Below are 17,026 nucleotides of genomic sequence, written 5' to 3'. Positions count from 1 at the left end.
GCCATGGCAATCAGACAAAACAAAGAAATACAAGGAATCCAGATTGGTAAAGAAGAAGTTAAACTGTCACTATTTGCAGATGATATGATATTGTACATAAAAAACCCTAAAGACTCCACCCCAAAACTACTAGAACTGATATCGGAATACAGCAAAGTTGCAGGATACAAAATTAACACACAGAAATCTGTAGCTTTCCTATACACTAACAATGAACCAATAGAAAGAGAAATCAGGAAAACAATTCCATTCACAATTGCATCAAAAAGAATAAAATACCTAAGAATAAACCTAACCAAAGAACTGAAAGACCTATACCCTGAAAACTACAAGTCACTCTTAAGAGAAATTAAAGGGGACACTAACAAATGGAAACTCATCTCATGCTCATGGCTAGGAAGAATTAATATCGTCAAAATGGCCATCCTGCCCAAAACAATATACAGATTTGATGCAATCCCTCTCAAATTACCAGCAACATTCTTCAATGAATTGGAAAAAATAATTCAAAAATTCATATGGAAACACCAAAGACCCTGAATAGCCAAAGCAATCCTGAAAAAGAAGAATAAAGTAGGGGGGATCTCACTCCCCAACTTCAAGCTCTACTACAAAGCCATAGTAATCAAGACAATTTGGTACTGGCACAAGAACAGAGCCACAGACCAGTGGAACAGATTAGAGACTCCAGAAATTAACCCAAACATATATGGTCAATTAATATTTGATAAAGGAGCCATGGACATACAATGGCAAAATGACAGTCTCTTCAACAGATGGTGCTGGCAAAACTGGACAGCCACATGTAGGAGAATGAAACTGGACCATTGTCTAACCCCATATACAAAGGTAAACTCAAAATGGATCAAAGACCTGAATGTAAGTCATGAAACCATTAAACTCTTGGAAAAAAACATAGGCAAAAACCTCTTAGACATAAACATGAGTGACCTCTTCTTGAACATATCTCCCGGGCAAGGAAAACAACAGCAAAAATGAGCAAGTGGGACTACATTAAGCTGAAAAGCTTCTGTACAGCAAAAGACACCATCAATAGAACAAAAAGGAACCCTACAGTATGGGAGAATATATTTGAAAATGACACATCTGATAAAGGCCTGACGTCCAGAATATATAAAGAGCTCACACGCCTCAACAAACAAAAAACAAATAACCCAATTAAAAAATGGGCAGAGGAACTGAACAGACAGTTCTCTAAAAAGGAAATACAGATGGCTAACAGACACATGAAAAGATGCTCCACATTGCTAATCATCAGAGAAATGCAAATTAAAACTACAATGAGGTATCACCTCACACCAGTAAGGATGGCTGCCATCCAAAAGGCAAACAAAAACAAATGTTGGTGAGGCTGTGGATAAAGGGGAACCCTCCTATACTGCTGGTGGGAATGTAAATTAGTTCAACCATTGTGGAAAGCAGTATGGAGGTTCATCAAAATGCTCAAAACAGACCTGCCATTTGACCCAGGAATTCCACTCCTAGGAATTTACCCTAAGAATGCAGCAATCAAGTTTGAGAAAGACAGATGCACCCCTATGTTTATCGCAGCACTATTTACAATAGCCAAGAATTGGAAGCAACCTAAATGTCCATCAGTAGATGAATGGATAAAGATGATGTGGTACATACACAATGGAATACTACTCAGCCATAAGAGGAGGGAAAATCCTACCATTTGCAGCAACATGGATGGAGCTGGAGAGTATTATGCTCAGTGAAATAAGCCAAGCGGAGAAAGAGAAATACCAAATGATTTCACTCATCTGAGGAGTATAAGAACAAAGGAAAAACTGAAGGAACAAAACAGCAGTGGAATTACAGAATCCAAAAATGAACTAACAGGTACCAAATGGAAAGGAACTGGGGAGGATGGGTGGGCAGGGAGGGATAAGGGGCGGGGTGAGAAGAAAGGGGGTATTAAGATTAGCATGCATGGGGGGGGAGGGAGAAAGGGGAGGGCGGGCTGTATAACACAGACAGGACAAGTAGTGATTCTACAACACTTTGCTATGCTGATGGACAGTGACTGTAATGTGGTTTTTAGGGGGGACCTGGTATAGGGGAGAGCATAATAAACATAATATTCTTCATGTAAGTGTAGATTAAAGATTAATAAAAAAAAAAAAAAGAAAGAAAAGGGGGATTACTCCTTGATAGGATAAAACTATTGGTAAATCAAAGATTAACGCATGCTTTAAATATCCTTAATTTTTGATCACTTAAAGGGTTTCAGATGATCAGCTATGGAGGTACTCTTTTCTGATAATATTCCTTTCTCTTAATAAAAATTAAAATTAAAAAAAGAAAAAAGAAAAAAGCAGTTCCTGTGTGCTAACCTCCAATGAGTTCTACACAGTGGTATAGAGGGCATGGCAAAGTGTGGGCAAAGAGTCTGTTTGTTTTTATGCAGAAGATCAAGGCCTAGCTTGGCTACCCAGAAAATGATCTAAGATACGATATGAGGAGGAGCTTCCGGCATCAGCACTCTCTGGAGGACGTGTGCCAGGACGATCATCAAAAAGCCTTCACAGGGATCCGGGTGATGCTGCGGTTGTGGCTGCGTCCATCCCACCGTTTCCTGGACTTGCCATTAGAATGAGGAGGGAGATGTCTAGGCTGGCATTTGCATACAGTGAGACAACGAATTTGACTGGATCTGTACTGTTGGAACCCAACCAGGAGTTGGGAGGGGTGCAAGTTGTAGCGCTCCAACATCTTACGACTATAGACTATCTACGGTTAAAAGAACATATGGGATGTGAACAGATCCCAGAAATGGGTTGCTTTAATTTGTCTGATTTCTCTCAGACTGTTCAAGTACAGTTGGACAATATCCATCATATCATAGACAAATTTTCACAAATGCCTAGGGTGCCTAACTGGTTTTCTTGGCTTCACTGGAGATGGCTGGTAATTATAGATTTGCTTTGTTTATGTCACCGTATTTCTATTATGTTAATATGTGTGCGCAAGTTAGTTAGTAGTTTAAAACCTATACATGCTTAAGGTACTTTACAAGAATATATATCAAAGAAATAATCAATCCTTCCATGTTTTCTTCCATATGCTACCTCTATAGCTTTTCTTCTTCCTTCCTAATTACAACCCTTAAATAGAATTCGTGCCTCATATCGAATTTACCGAACATCATAATTCCTCCAGGTGGTAAAAGATACCTCGAGACATGTGCTGGGCATAGAAGCCACAGGGCATAAATCTGCAAAGAAGTTAAAAGCTAACCTTTTCAAAGAATATTGCTTCTCTCTCACTTACCAACTTTACATTTCTCTGTATGGCCCCAGAAGATGACTGGTTAGCCAGAGACGGGTAAGATTCCTCAAGGGAGGAACAACCCAAGACAGGCACAGTCGCAGGGGGGCCATCAGGTGAGAAATCGGGAACAACAGTGGTGAAGCTTAGAACCTCACCCCCGCCTGTTTTGAGAGAAAGCTTCTGCACCTGTGGATGTTTTATTGCCCTTGTCTAGCTCGGATTAGCACATAGTCTACAGGCACACACATGATCATCTACAATTGCTCTCTTACAACACTAGACTATGTTTTCTACCTTTATCTTGCATCTACCTACCATTCAGAATTTTTTAAAAAAATAAAAATAATAATAATAATAAAGGGAGAAATGTGGGATCCACATATAAATCAAGTATAAAAATCAAACAAATATTCATATTTGACCTGATTGTTTATAGTTCATAATGCATGATCAAAACCGAAAGTTTCTGTGATGAATGCCCTTGTACTGTTCACCATGTAAGAACTTATTCACTATGTAAGAATTCGTTCACCATGTAAGAACTTGTTTGTTATGCTTCAGAAGATTGGAGACTGATGAGAATTAAGCTTGAGATGGATTAATGATTGTGCATTGAACCCCCATACAGAATTTTATTGTTGTTAACAGCCATTTGATCAATAAATATCAGAGATGCCCTCTCAAAAAAAAAAAAGACATTAAAAACTGAGAAGGCAGACAATATGATTTCCTATGTCAAACTATATAAATGTTCATTGAAAAGATATTAACATTATTGAGTACAAGATCCTTATGTAAATAATACTAAATACCTAAAGTTAAACACCCTTTACGGAGTCAGATATGAAAACTCTATTCAAATTATTCAAATGAAAATTATCCCTGTGACATGGTCATACAAATATAGAGGAAAATCAGAGACTCTAATACATAGAACTTATATAAGTTTCACAGTATTGAAGACTAATCTCATTCTTAATTTTTATTATTCACCTTAAAATGAAGTAAAACTGCTGCTACTTCTCTCATTCTGGAAATTTCACCTCTTTTTTGAGCACTGGTAAACTCCTGAATCAGTTGGCATTCTAAATCATGGTATTTACCTAGAGAAAGAGAAAGTCATTCAGCTATAACAAGACAGAAAAGGTATCCAAGTTTTTTTACTAGTATATGAATTACTTACAAATATAATAACTATGGAGCTAGCCTTTTTTGAAAGAATTATAAAAACAATATGAGATTACAGGCAGTTGATCTAGGCCCCATAATATAGTGTAGTATATAAAACTATATTTTCAAGACAAAAATTCTGAACTGGTAAAACAGCTGAGTTCTAATAGTCTGACTGCCATTTACCACTGTTACTTAAAAAAGCAGCTGACTAGGAAAAACTTTCCAGATGTCATTTCTGATAGCAAAAGAAAAATCTTTATACTGAAACTATGAAAAGAGTGAAGAGGATCTAGAACAAGCCTTTACCATGAACAATGGTGGATTCAACACCAAATTTCACCATAATATATGGTATTTGATTCACTATATTCTTGATGCTTTTATAGTTCAGAATGAACACCTGAACTTTGAACTGATCTATATGATCCAAAACATTGCCTACTATCTATATCTAATATCTATATCATCCTTATCCTAACACTTTAGGGAAAATAGGTGGTTGTTTGAGCCTTCTATGTAATGCCTCCCAAAGTGACTCAGACTGTCACGGGAACCTGCAAATACAGTGGCTATTCCAGAAACCTAGAATGATCTGCCTGAAATATATTACAAAGATTAGCAATAACCAAACTACTCATATAAGGAGTTACATAGATACTGAAATGCCCTTATGAGCTTAGCTTCTCAGAAAAAGAACCTATTAAGAGACATATGTATGGATACAAAACAATCTCCAAGGTACACTGTTAAATTAAAAACACAAGGTATAAAGCTATTTGCATAGTATGCTACCAATTATTTTAAAATAAATGGGGATAGAACTAAATTCTACACAGATATATATGATTTATGTCCTACGTTTGTATAACTATAGAATACTCCAGAAAAATACACAAGAAACTGACAATGGGCATTTCAAGAAGAGGAATAAGACTCAGGGATGATGAGGCAGGAGGATTAATTGTTCCCACTATCTCTCCTTTTACTACTTTTTTTTTCCTTTTGTAGAAGTAGTTTGATTACCTATACAAAAAAATGAATAAATAGAACTCCACTTACTTGCAATTTTGGACTTTACTTCTGAAAATCTGAAAGATAAAAACTAATGATGAGCTTTATTACCTATGACTCAAGTAACAAAGTAAAAAAACTGAGTTTGGGGCATATAAGGCAACCTTTTGTAGTAAAGGTGGTCATGAAAAAGGAAAGAAGTCAGACGAGAGAGAGTGCTGGCAAGAGGCATGTCAGGTGACAAAACTGAATATGGACAATTCAGATGGAGTAGCTGGTTCTCATTTAGGAAATTCACATTGAGTAACCAATTCCCTTGTTAAAGAGGGAAGATTTCTGTATGAGGCATTAACAACCCAGCTAGCTGCAACACTGAGTTACTATCTCTACTCATACTCACTGGCATTTTAAATTCACTTGATAATTGTCTACTTCTCCCTTCTTTTGGGACTTTATCATATATAGTTCTATTACTGTTATTTAAAAGAAAAGCAATGATAAAATAAGTATAAGTTTGAATTATATACTAATGATTTTATACAAGTATTTTAAAACTAGAAAAAAGTAAAACAGGAGCAACAAAAAGGACCCAGAAATGTACCTAGCAGAGTAACGATTTAATCTTTGCAAATTCATAAACTAAAATGTCACATGCCTTAAATATCAAAGGGGAATGCACATCATGGAAAATTAATGTTGAAGATCCTATGCAATCAGTTTGAATAGAGAGGAAAGTGACTAACAAAAGAGGTGCCTAAGACAGATGAGGAAGACAATAAAAATTTAGAAGAGTTATACAAAATTGATATATCAAAGTCATGGTGCATGTAAGATCATACTAACCTTTGTGAAAAAATTAAATCTGATATTTAGGATATCTATCAAACTGCAAAGTTTGGTAGAGAGGTAAAAAACAAAACTGTAAGAGAAGTATGTAATTGAGAAGTGGGAGAAGATGAGCATATGCATGTGTGTTTTGTTAAAGAAGAACAGGATGGAGAGAGAGTTGGAAGATGCAGCCAATAATTATTATGTTGTAAGCCACACATTTTACCCATTAAAGTAAATGGTCTAACTCTGAAATGAGATAAAGTTAAAGAGCTTTTTGTGAGTGACTTTAAAAATCATTACTCATAATGCTGGGCAAGTATGAGATTATTAGTATAGCTAAATGATAAATGATCGTTACTACTAAGTCTTTACGATAATATAGAGTTGAGAGTAAAATAAGATAAATTTGTGGGGTAGGGAATTCACTCTCACTCTATGTCTGGGACATAACGGTAAAGCTTTAAGTACAGCAACACATTTTTATCCTACCTGTGTCTGAGGATCTTTAAGTATTACCAAAAGAATAACAGATACATTGTCTGCTATATGGGAAGATATATTTCTTTTGGATATTCACATGGGGGAACTACTACTACCAAGATTTTATTCAAGAGTCTGACACTCCATGGACTAAAGTAAATCACGAAAAAATTTCCTTCTCATTGAAATTTCTTTTAGAATGAAACCACTTACACCTGACTTAGCAATGGTGTTAGGGCATTGAATCTAAAGCAGGGATTCTTAACCTGAAATCCCTACTAGAGAGGAGTCTGTCCATAGGCTAAAGAGTCTAAAACTCCATGAAATTATACACAACAATCTGTCTATTCTGAAATTTTTGAAGAAACTGTACAGGTTTCAAAGGTGTCCAACACCCCAAAAAGCTTAAGAACTATCATCTAGAGCTAGTAATGAGAAGCTGAATGGCCCGTGCTTAAATATTCCCTTTCCCCTCCCATCCAGTTTACCAAAATCCAAAAAATTCAAAATTCAAAAATCTCACTTTAGTCAAGTTCAAAATTCTTTCAGTACATTTTTTATTAAAAAGAAAATCAAAGAATCGAAATTATTTCAAGGTATAACATTAAATTTTGATATTAAGAGACTGTATTTTTCAATCAGCTATTATATACTGTACCTAATAAAAAGGAGGTATAAATACTCATTGAATTAATGAGAAAATCATACAAGGAAAGATATTAATTTATTCTATAAGTTAAACCATATATTCAAATTAGCTATTGAGAAATAAACTTGCCTATCAAAAGGTAACTCCTGGGCGATTAGGTGCAACTTCTGAATGATGTCTGCTGCCTCCTTTATCTATTAAAAAGTAAATAAAAGCAATAATTTTTAAAAAACCTTATGCAAAGGAAAAAATTTTATATTTGAAAATAGTAATATTCTTCTATGTATGCCCACAGAACTTCACCCAAACAATTCTCCCTTGAAGTCCAATACAAACAAAACCTTGTGAGCATGAGGAATACATGTGGGATATCACCAATAATGAGTGAATAAGACAAAAACATTTTATCGTTCTGGTACTGAAATCTTGGGATTTTATAATGCCACACACCTTTGCCAATGAAACCTATAGTTCATGTTTACTTTGAAAAAAACTGAAATCATTGCTTGCTGAAAGCAGAAGTGTAAGTCTGTTTTGAATTTATGAACCCAAAAAGGATAAACAAGTCATGAAAACAATTCAGATCATACTGCTGCATATATCCCACCTTAAGCTCAGTGAATAAAACAGCAAAAATGCCATATAGTGAACACATAAATTTGTAAAACTTGTTCTAAAAGCAAAGATAAAGTTTAATATAAAGTCTCCTGAATGAAATATGGTACAGAAATGTATGTACTTGTCATGTTGTGGAACTAAGGGACTTAGGCAAGGGGTCTAAGGTTCTTAAAATGGAGATATTTGACTAGTAAGGGAATTATAAAATGTTCACTTTTTCTTTAATTTCAAATAAGCCTGAGTTTCATTTTGGCATACCTTTAGTAATTGGTTTTATGATCATTCACTTTCTTTTATTCTAAATATTTTAAAAGACTCTTAAAAACATGCAAGAAGAGCTGAGAACATGAATACAGATCTTTCTAAGTACTCATGTGAAGTCTGGCAAGCAGCTGTGAATAACAACAGCAGGGCCAAATGATATAATCTGGGTAGTGAATGTAGCATTTCTGCTTCAGTCCATCCTTTTCTCCTCACCAATACACACCTTCAGAAAGGGCCTGCCTGGTACATAGCTGGCTCTTTATTTCCATCAGGAGTTTGTTCTTGTCCTTTTACATGAGGGAAGTCCCTGCTATGTGCTGTTTGCAAACTTTACTTTGAGGTATAAAAGTAAGTAATGGTTGATTTTATTTAATTCCCATAGGTAATTATTTTGTAAAAATTGTTTAAAGCAAAAGGTCACCCATCAGTTAAAATATACTACAGCAATAAATATACAAGTTGTCAAAACTACAATCTAACAGTTGGCTTACATCTGTTACTGATATTAGGGTAAAGTTGAGAGATCACCCATGCCAATAAACAGTGTTAAAAATAATCAGTCACTAGGTATTACTTCCATGAAGAACAGTAAGCTGAAATTCTAGGAAAAAAAACTAACATAGTAATGACAGAGGTGAGAAAGAATATATAATATGGATATTAAATGGGCTTTTTCCAACAGAAGAAAATTAGAAGATTCTGAAAATCAAATATTTAAAAAACAAAAATGACTATAGAGCAGGAAGAAAAAGAAGACAGATGTGTTGACATCTTCTTTCTAATTCCTTCTACAATCACACACCTCTCTAGCTATGTGTGTGATTTTCCTCTTCTTTCTAAGGTGCCTAGCACAGAGTGCAGAAACTGAGATAGCCAGAAGTTCATCTGATAATCAGTGATCTAATACCATATATGAGCTCTTAAGTGTAGTTAACTGTTAATAGTACCATGCCAAAAATAATGATTCACAAATAGCAAACAGTAACCCAAAACTTATAGGAGACATGAGAGCAAAAACAATTAGAAAAGAGGAATAAAGTATACGAAAAAAGAAATACACAAGAGGAAAGAAAACAGGATACAAAAGAGAGTGAAGCAAAGGAAAGAAGAGACTAACACTGTTAGTCTATACTTGCTCCTCAAAACTTAATTAGCTGAGTGCCAAGTCAATGAACTCGAGAATATTAATAATTTTCTTTCAAATCAAACCTCAAAAATTAAGAGACAACAATGACACCAAGAACTACATAATTACTTGAGGATACTTAAAATGTTTAGGTTAAAAATATGTGTAATCAGTCAATTTAAAAATATTTTTCTCTAAATGGCTGTCTTGAGCTATATTCAAATGAACAGCCCAACTCACATTGGGTAAAATATCTGCATTTCGTTTGTAACAGAGCATAAATATACTATACAATACAACAAGTATAATCCAAGGTAATCCAGGTATAAGATTTGAGTTATATACAATTTTTAATATTTAAAACATATTTTATAATATATCTAGGTATGTAGTTTTATATTACAAATATATATGTTTATTTTTAGGAAACATAAAATAAAAGCATCCCATAAACTATCCTGAAAAACAAATGCAGTGTTCAAGCCTTTTGTGTGTTTCTTACATATAAAAAAAACATAAATTACAAAAGCTAGATATTACCAGTGTTTTACAAGTGTTTAAGTACATTAGTAACATCCTGGATGTTAATTTTATCTGTTCTACTTTGTATTACTAATATAATTTCTGAAACTCATTATTTAAAATATTGTCTTTTCTTTAGCAGAATTATCTATATCTATATATATATATATGCAACCATTTTTTCCAAGATCTCTAAAAATCATAAATTCTATAAACCTATATGGTTTCTACTCACAAAAAATATGTTGCTTGATTCAAAATGAACTTCAACAATACTAAGCTTTTAACATTCTACTGAGATAATCCATGGAGTAAACTTGGAATAATCCAGGAAGACTGTACTCAACATATTAGTGGATAATATTACCACATGCATATACTATCCATATGAATGTCTATTTTTTCAGGCATTTTCATTTGTTTTTCCCTTTGAGGGGAACAAAGTGAGACAAATAATCTTTATAAAGATAAGAGAGCAGCCAATGCCATGTAAGCAACTAGTGCTATGAAAAGGATTAACATGAACAATTAATTCAGATTTTCAATTCTTTGCTCCAAACTATGCTGTCTTTATGAGATCTTGTATTCAAATAATAAAAACTAGATGCTCTGAATTCCTTATATAGAAAGATACTTTAGTTTATCAGTAATTTAGGTCAGACCACCCCCTCACCCAGTAGAATATAACCATTAAATTCTGTTAATATTAAAAGTCAATTATGGACAAGAAATACTTATTAACATAGTTACCTCAGCATTTCTAAACCATACATAATTTCATGAACAAAAATGCTAGAAAATCCAATTGAAATTTTGAATATAAGTACTTCATCAGCAATCTGCATGCAAGTGTACTAATTTGCATTTCAGAACAAAAAAAATCTTTTAATAAATCAGCTACTTGGTTATTTGAATTGAAGCCTGACTCTGGACTACAGTAATTGCAGTTCATAATTAAGGCACTGTTATTAATGCTGTAATTTGCTTTTAACATTCTGACAGTGCTCACCTTTTCAGAATTTATAAAAACATCAGACTTCAATTCTCCATCTAGAAATTCATTAAAGTATTTCATCAGTTTCTGAGCCTCCACTGCCCGTTGTCTGGGTGTGTTTACCCCCTCCAGCTGGTCTCCAAGGTGACAGACCTTGGTTGCTACATAGCTGATGTGCTCATCTAGTTCTTGAAAATGTTGGAAGGCAACCTAGAAAAATGTGCATAAGTATTATATACAATCAGAGAACCCGTTTATAAGTTAATTCAAATCAAAACTAAATCACCAATCTCATCACTACCTTTTAACTTAGGTAACAAAAATCATGTTATTTATGACATAATCTACAAAGACAATTCATTTACATTAGCAACACAAGATCTAAAAACTTTTTAACCAAGTTGCAGACTTTTTATACCTTTAACTATTAAAATAATCATATTTTATCATGAATACATGTGTTAATCAACAAAACAGCAAGGCTACTTACTAGTCATTCTGTTTAACAAGGTTGCCAGCAACATTTAATCCTAAATACTAATTCTGAAAACAATGAACTAAATATCAAAGTGACCAGTCCTCTGAACAAAACTCACTTGCTACTGCACTAAAATGAGCCAAAGGTATGTCAGAAGTAAGACACTAATTAAAAAGTGTTTAATTAGTAAATAAATAGCATTTAACATTTATAGTAATTATTTGAGGAGCAATGCTAGTATTATAAATAAGGTAAAATGGCTCATGCCCAGTTTTAGAAACATAAAAAACTGTAACAATTATTCTACAGAAGCAAAGGTACATAACTTCCTAGAAAATCCTTCCCCTTTCCCCAGGGTACACTGATTGGCCTGTAGTAGATGAAAATTATGTACAAAAAATGCCTTAGAATTGCCAATAAGAAAATTACTGGCAATTCAATATGGTATTTTTGTCCCAACCTTAAATTGAGGGAAAAAAGCTGCAAACATTCACTATGTATTTCTTCTGTGCAAGACACTGTTCTAAGCATATTACATATATCTACCTATGTAAGCCTTACAACAGCCTATGTTACAGATGAAAAAACTGAGGCACAGAGAGGTTAGGTTACTTGAGATTACAGTTAATAAGTGAAAGAGCAGTTTGGCTCCAGAACTTGTTAGATTAAATACTAATACTATTATTATAATTATTATCATAATTACCAATAATTAAGGAAAACTGCATTATGTGTAGTTGGAATCTATCACCTTAACTACTTTAAAACACATCCTATCATATGTAAATCATTGTTTGTATTAACTATTTTTTCATAGCCATTTATGCTCAAGGGATGGTATCTAAACAAATGGTATCTGAGCAGAGATCACCTTACAATCCCTAACATTAAAGAACAGCCCCTGGGAAGCAGCAATGCTAAACAATGCTGCTTAATTACTCTTATAAAGGACAACCATATTTCAGATCAGGCCCAGACTGACAAAGGGGTTCAGAGGTTCTAAATTAAGTCTAGGGCCTAAGAAAGGCTAAGAAGCTTGGTCTACCTATACCAGGGCCAGTCTGGTGACTTGGTTTTACTCCAAAATGAACTGAGAAAGAGTTCTTCATTGGTTTTTCTTTCCCACAGTTATACTAGAATTCTCATTGAGGCACACACCTCATAATTGTTGTAATAATTTCCCAGACCAGGTTTCCCCTAGGGAAGGAAGAGTTGAGCTGATATTATTTTATTTTATGATTAAATGAGAATGCAAATGACTATGTAAACATTCAAGTTAATAATAACCTCCTAAAATTACATGGGTGCTGAAGTGTCATTCTTGTAAGTTTGCATTGTTAGAGGAAAAGCAAGGACTACACTGTACTGGATACTACTCCATCCTGAAAAGGGAATACTATGAACCCAAACCAACATTCAATAGCGAGCCAGTGCCAAGAATGCCTGATAACAATTCATTAACATTTTATCCCACAGGGATGGAAGTAGTAAAGAGAAACCTCAACAGTTATTATTATTTGACTAGACCTTTTTAAGAACCTAAAATTGCAATGTAAAGATATTTTAGCCTATATAAATTATTCATTGCTTAGCTAAATGTTTACCTGATTGCTTTTCTGGAGCTCTTGTACCTTCTTGGCAAATTCCTTGGCTTCTTTCTGACACTGTTGCTCTAGCTTTTCTACTTTTCTTTGAATCTTTTCATCCATTATCTGGAGTTCTTGAATATGATTTACAAATTCTTCTAATAACCTGATAAAGGAAAATTACAATATATATATCAATACATCTATGATCAATCGTCAGGAACTGAGCAGTTCAATTACAATGTAAATAAAGTATTAATGTGCATTCCTTGAGGTAGGGATGCTTGTGTTAATTTTCTCTAGTGTCTTGTTAGGGATTATCTCTGATGTGAATGAAAGCCTTACCCAAAAGCACTATTAACCCCCAGAATAGAAACCAACTTTATAAAAATACTCAAAAAGGTAAATGTATTTTAAAAAGCTATTCTGCATTCCAGGGTACAGTGGCTTTCTGTTACCCTGATTTACAACTATACATAAAACATGCTTTTATTTTAGAGGTATAACCAACCCTTTCCAATTTATTACTAATTGGAGAAAATATTAAGCTCTTATAACACAATAAAATCCCCTCCCTGATAGCAGTTAAAATCCTTCTCTAAAACAAAAGGAATAAAAAAGAAAAAAGAAAAAATATTAATCCCAAACCTCTAATGCTTTTTTTAATTGGCCAATTGTTAATTAAAACCCCTTTACATGAATGTTAAAAGGAATTCCAACAGTCACTTCTAAACAGAAATTTATACTAGATCGGGTCTATGAAAAAAATTTTTACTTCACCTTTTAGGATCAAAAGCTTCAGGTCCCCCTCTAGAACCTCCTCCTGGGGTTCTCCATACAAGACGTTCAATATATTCATCTGCCACAAAAGGCTCCTAGTTTATAAAATAAACATTCTTTAAAAGGTTTCTTGGAAGATAACTTAGTATTTAAAAAAATGAAACAGGTGCTACTATGTGACAACTTAAAATGGAATTAAATTATTAATTATTTAAATACATCTATATTATTAAAATGTGCAAGATTTTTTCCATTTAAAAAATCTTCAATAAACAAATCACTTAATGAAAATTAGGATATTAAAGTATTAGAACAGTATTATGACCAGTTAGAATATTTCCAATGGAAAAATTACGCAATTTATAGAATAAATACAAGTGGCCAAAAAACATGAAATATATGTGGCATCACTAGTAATCAAATAAGGACCAATTATCTTACATAGCTTTTTTGTTTTGTAATTATAATATGCAATACAGGAGTGGATAAGGCCAAAATTCACACTCGTGTTAGAAATGTTAACAGGTACAACATTTTTGGAGGACAAAAGGTAATAATTTGGTAACATTAACAGTATTATAAATGCTTATACTCTTTCCCCAAGTAATTCTACTTTTAAAATTCTAAGGGAAAAGCAAATGAACACATTTTGCAGAATATTTCCTAAGTGCTATGTGTAAAACTGAAAAATTGCTTACAGATATATTCAACAAATCATTATTGAAAAATTATGGCAAACTTATAGGATGAATAACTATGCTCCTATTAAAATCATGTTGTAAAAAAATTTAAATGCGAAAAATGTTCACATATAATATCTGATGAAAAAAGTAGGATACATAATTTTCTAAGTTTTCTCAGAAAAGAACATTATTAAAAAAAGAATATTTGAGTAGAAAATAAACTTTTACTATCATTTAATAATACTGATACTTTTTAAGACCAATACATAGAATTTACATATTTTCCATGTTACCTTCTTTTATGCAAATGGAATTATACATTGCCTCCCACTTAGCATGTAATATTTGCTGGTTATTCCAGTTTCAATTCTTCTATCTATAAAATTGGCTATTTGTTAATCATATTTTTAAAACATTTTTATTAATAAAAATTAATTGAACAATAAAATTTCGAGTGCTAAGCACTCAGGCTTTGGAATAAAAAGACATTTAAAATACAAACTACCCTCAAGAAGCTCAAAGCCTAATGGAAAAAAATATAAAGTATGTGATAAGTGCAATTTAAAATGTGTACAGAAACTTCAGTATTAATACTGCTGACTGAGTTGTTAACTCAGGTCGATGGACAATGGAAATGGGACATTCATTAATTCAGCAAATTTTACTGAGCAACTAGCATGTGCTGCACACTGTGGTAGGTACTAAGAATACAGATGTGAATTCAGTAGACAGAATCCCTGCAAGGCCTCATAGAAATGATCTTCTAGGTAAGGATACCAGCATTAAACAAAAATTATAGAAATAACTAGTTAAAAATGTGATAAATGTGAGGGAAAGAAAAGTCCTGGATGCTCAAAGGATATATAACAGAAGAGAGATGATGGAAAGATGGTGAGGGATGGAAGAAGACTGACAAGAAGTGGGTGATGCAAAAGGCAAGCTTTCTGAAGATGTAACACTTAAGCTGAGACCAAAAAAAAAGAAGAAAAGTCAGTCAGACATAAATGGAAGAGTTTTCCACACCATTAGGGAAAGAGAAGATAGAGCTTAACCCATGAGAAGTAAGCATGGACTAGATCACAGGCACCACATATGAAGGACCCAGAAAGGGGACAATTAAGATGACAATAGACTGATAACCTTGTCCTTTTTATCATTATTACCACCACTGTTGTCATAATCACATTGGAACTTGAGAGAATGGTTCACCAATCTGATGTGAGGGAGGAATGATGGGATGAATTTCGGTCAGAAAAAAAATAACCATCAGAATAAGAATAGGAAAATCAACAAGAAAGAGTAACAGCTCACATAAACACTTCACATGCATTATCTCATTTACTACTCTCAATAAGACCTATAAGGGAGGAGGTCCTATTTATGATGAGGAAATTGAGATGTAGAGAGATTACTTGACCAAAATAACACAAGCTGTATACGGAACAGCTGAAATTTAAAACACTGTTCAATTATTGCTATGTAAAAGTGAATGGCAACTTTGGGAAAAACTTGTGCCAAAGATGTCACTGAGGATAAAAGGTGAAGCTCAAAAAGGTGAAAACTGCCATATGAAGGCACACATGCATCACCAATTTTGTCTTTTAAAATTTCTACTTAACATTTATAACCATTCAAATCATGACATATCAATAATGCAAACCAATAATTATATCAGTTTAACTGTCACATGCCTATTTGTACATAAAATCTATTACCAACTTCCAAACTGGTACATATAAAAAAAACACATAGCCTTTATGACTGTTAATATCACTAATTTCTAAACATAAACATCAAGCAGAAAAACACAAAACAATATAAGTGTTAAAAAGTTTTTAAAGACTTTTTACATTTTACTATGAAAAGCTCTTTCACAGTGGTCAAATAACTGAAAAACAGCAGTCATACTACTTGCCTCATAAGATTTCCACTATAGGAAAGCTATCTGATATGATTAAGGCATAAAAAGTAAACAAGATTCAAACTCATATCATTCAGGGGTTAACTGTAGTCAGCTTTCCAAAAGTTCACAAAACTTCCACTAAAAAACTTTATATAGTCATTATATTGCTTTTCCATGTCATTTTTGCATATACATACTTGTGTAAATACCTAATAATCTTGGTTCTTTTCCGTTACTAGTTTCATTTATTAGTAACTGAGTAGGTGCAGTTCTCAATTAAACATGTATATGCCTCATTAATTTCAATATAAGTCTTATTAGAGGATATGTCCAAAAGTTTATAAATCAACAGATAAGCATTTTTTCATATGAAATATTTCCAATTTTCCCAAAATACTGTATTCTTTCATTCAACAAATATTGAAAGCCTACTATAGACTACTGACTTTTCTAAATACTCAGGAAATAGAGCAGTAAACCATGCAGAAGAAACATTTCAGTTCTATGGATCTCATAGAGGAAAATGACAAATGAGCAGATATGTAATGAAGCAATTAAGAATTATGCCGAAAACTGAAGAGGATATAGGGTTAAGGATAAAATTACTTTTGGACATAACATGGGGGGGCAC

At 33.3% G+C, this 17,026-nt stretch overlaps 1 protein-coding gene across 2 annotated transcripts in view; it reads right to left on the bottom strand.

The window, feature by feature from the left end:
- Positions 1 to 17,026, bottom strand: part of EXOC5 (exocyst complex component 5) — a 75,818-nt gene that overhangs the window by 39,868 nt on the left and 18,924 nt on the right. For both annotated transcript variants that reach the window (XM_037007161.2, XM_037007166.2), the window contains exons 2-7: positions 13,810 to 13,904; positions 13,048 to 13,195; positions 10,981 to 11,175; positions 7,571 to 7,635; positions 5,530 to 5,558; positions 4,291 to 4,400 (exon numbers count right to left, since the gene is read on the bottom strand). In XM_037007161.2, the coding sequence (XP_036863056.1) occupies positions 4,291 to 4,400; positions 5,530 to 5,558; positions 7,571 to 7,635; positions 10,981 to 11,175; positions 13,048 to 13,195; positions 13,810 to 13,904 (642 nt within the window). The remainder of the gene's footprint in view (positions 1 to 4,290; positions 4,401 to 5,529; positions 5,559 to 7,570; positions 7,636 to 10,980; positions 11,176 to 13,047; positions 13,196 to 13,809; positions 13,905 to 17,026) is intronic.

This window comes from Manis javanica, chromosome 8, assembly GCF_040802235.1.
Source record: "Manis javanica isolate MJ-LG chromosome 8, MJ_LKY, whole genome shotgun sequence".
Taxonomy (NCBI): Eukaryota; Metazoa; Chordata; class Mammalia; order Pholidota; family Manidae; genus Manis; species Manis javanica.
This window is presented reverse-complemented; position numbering and strand designations above follow the sequence as displayed.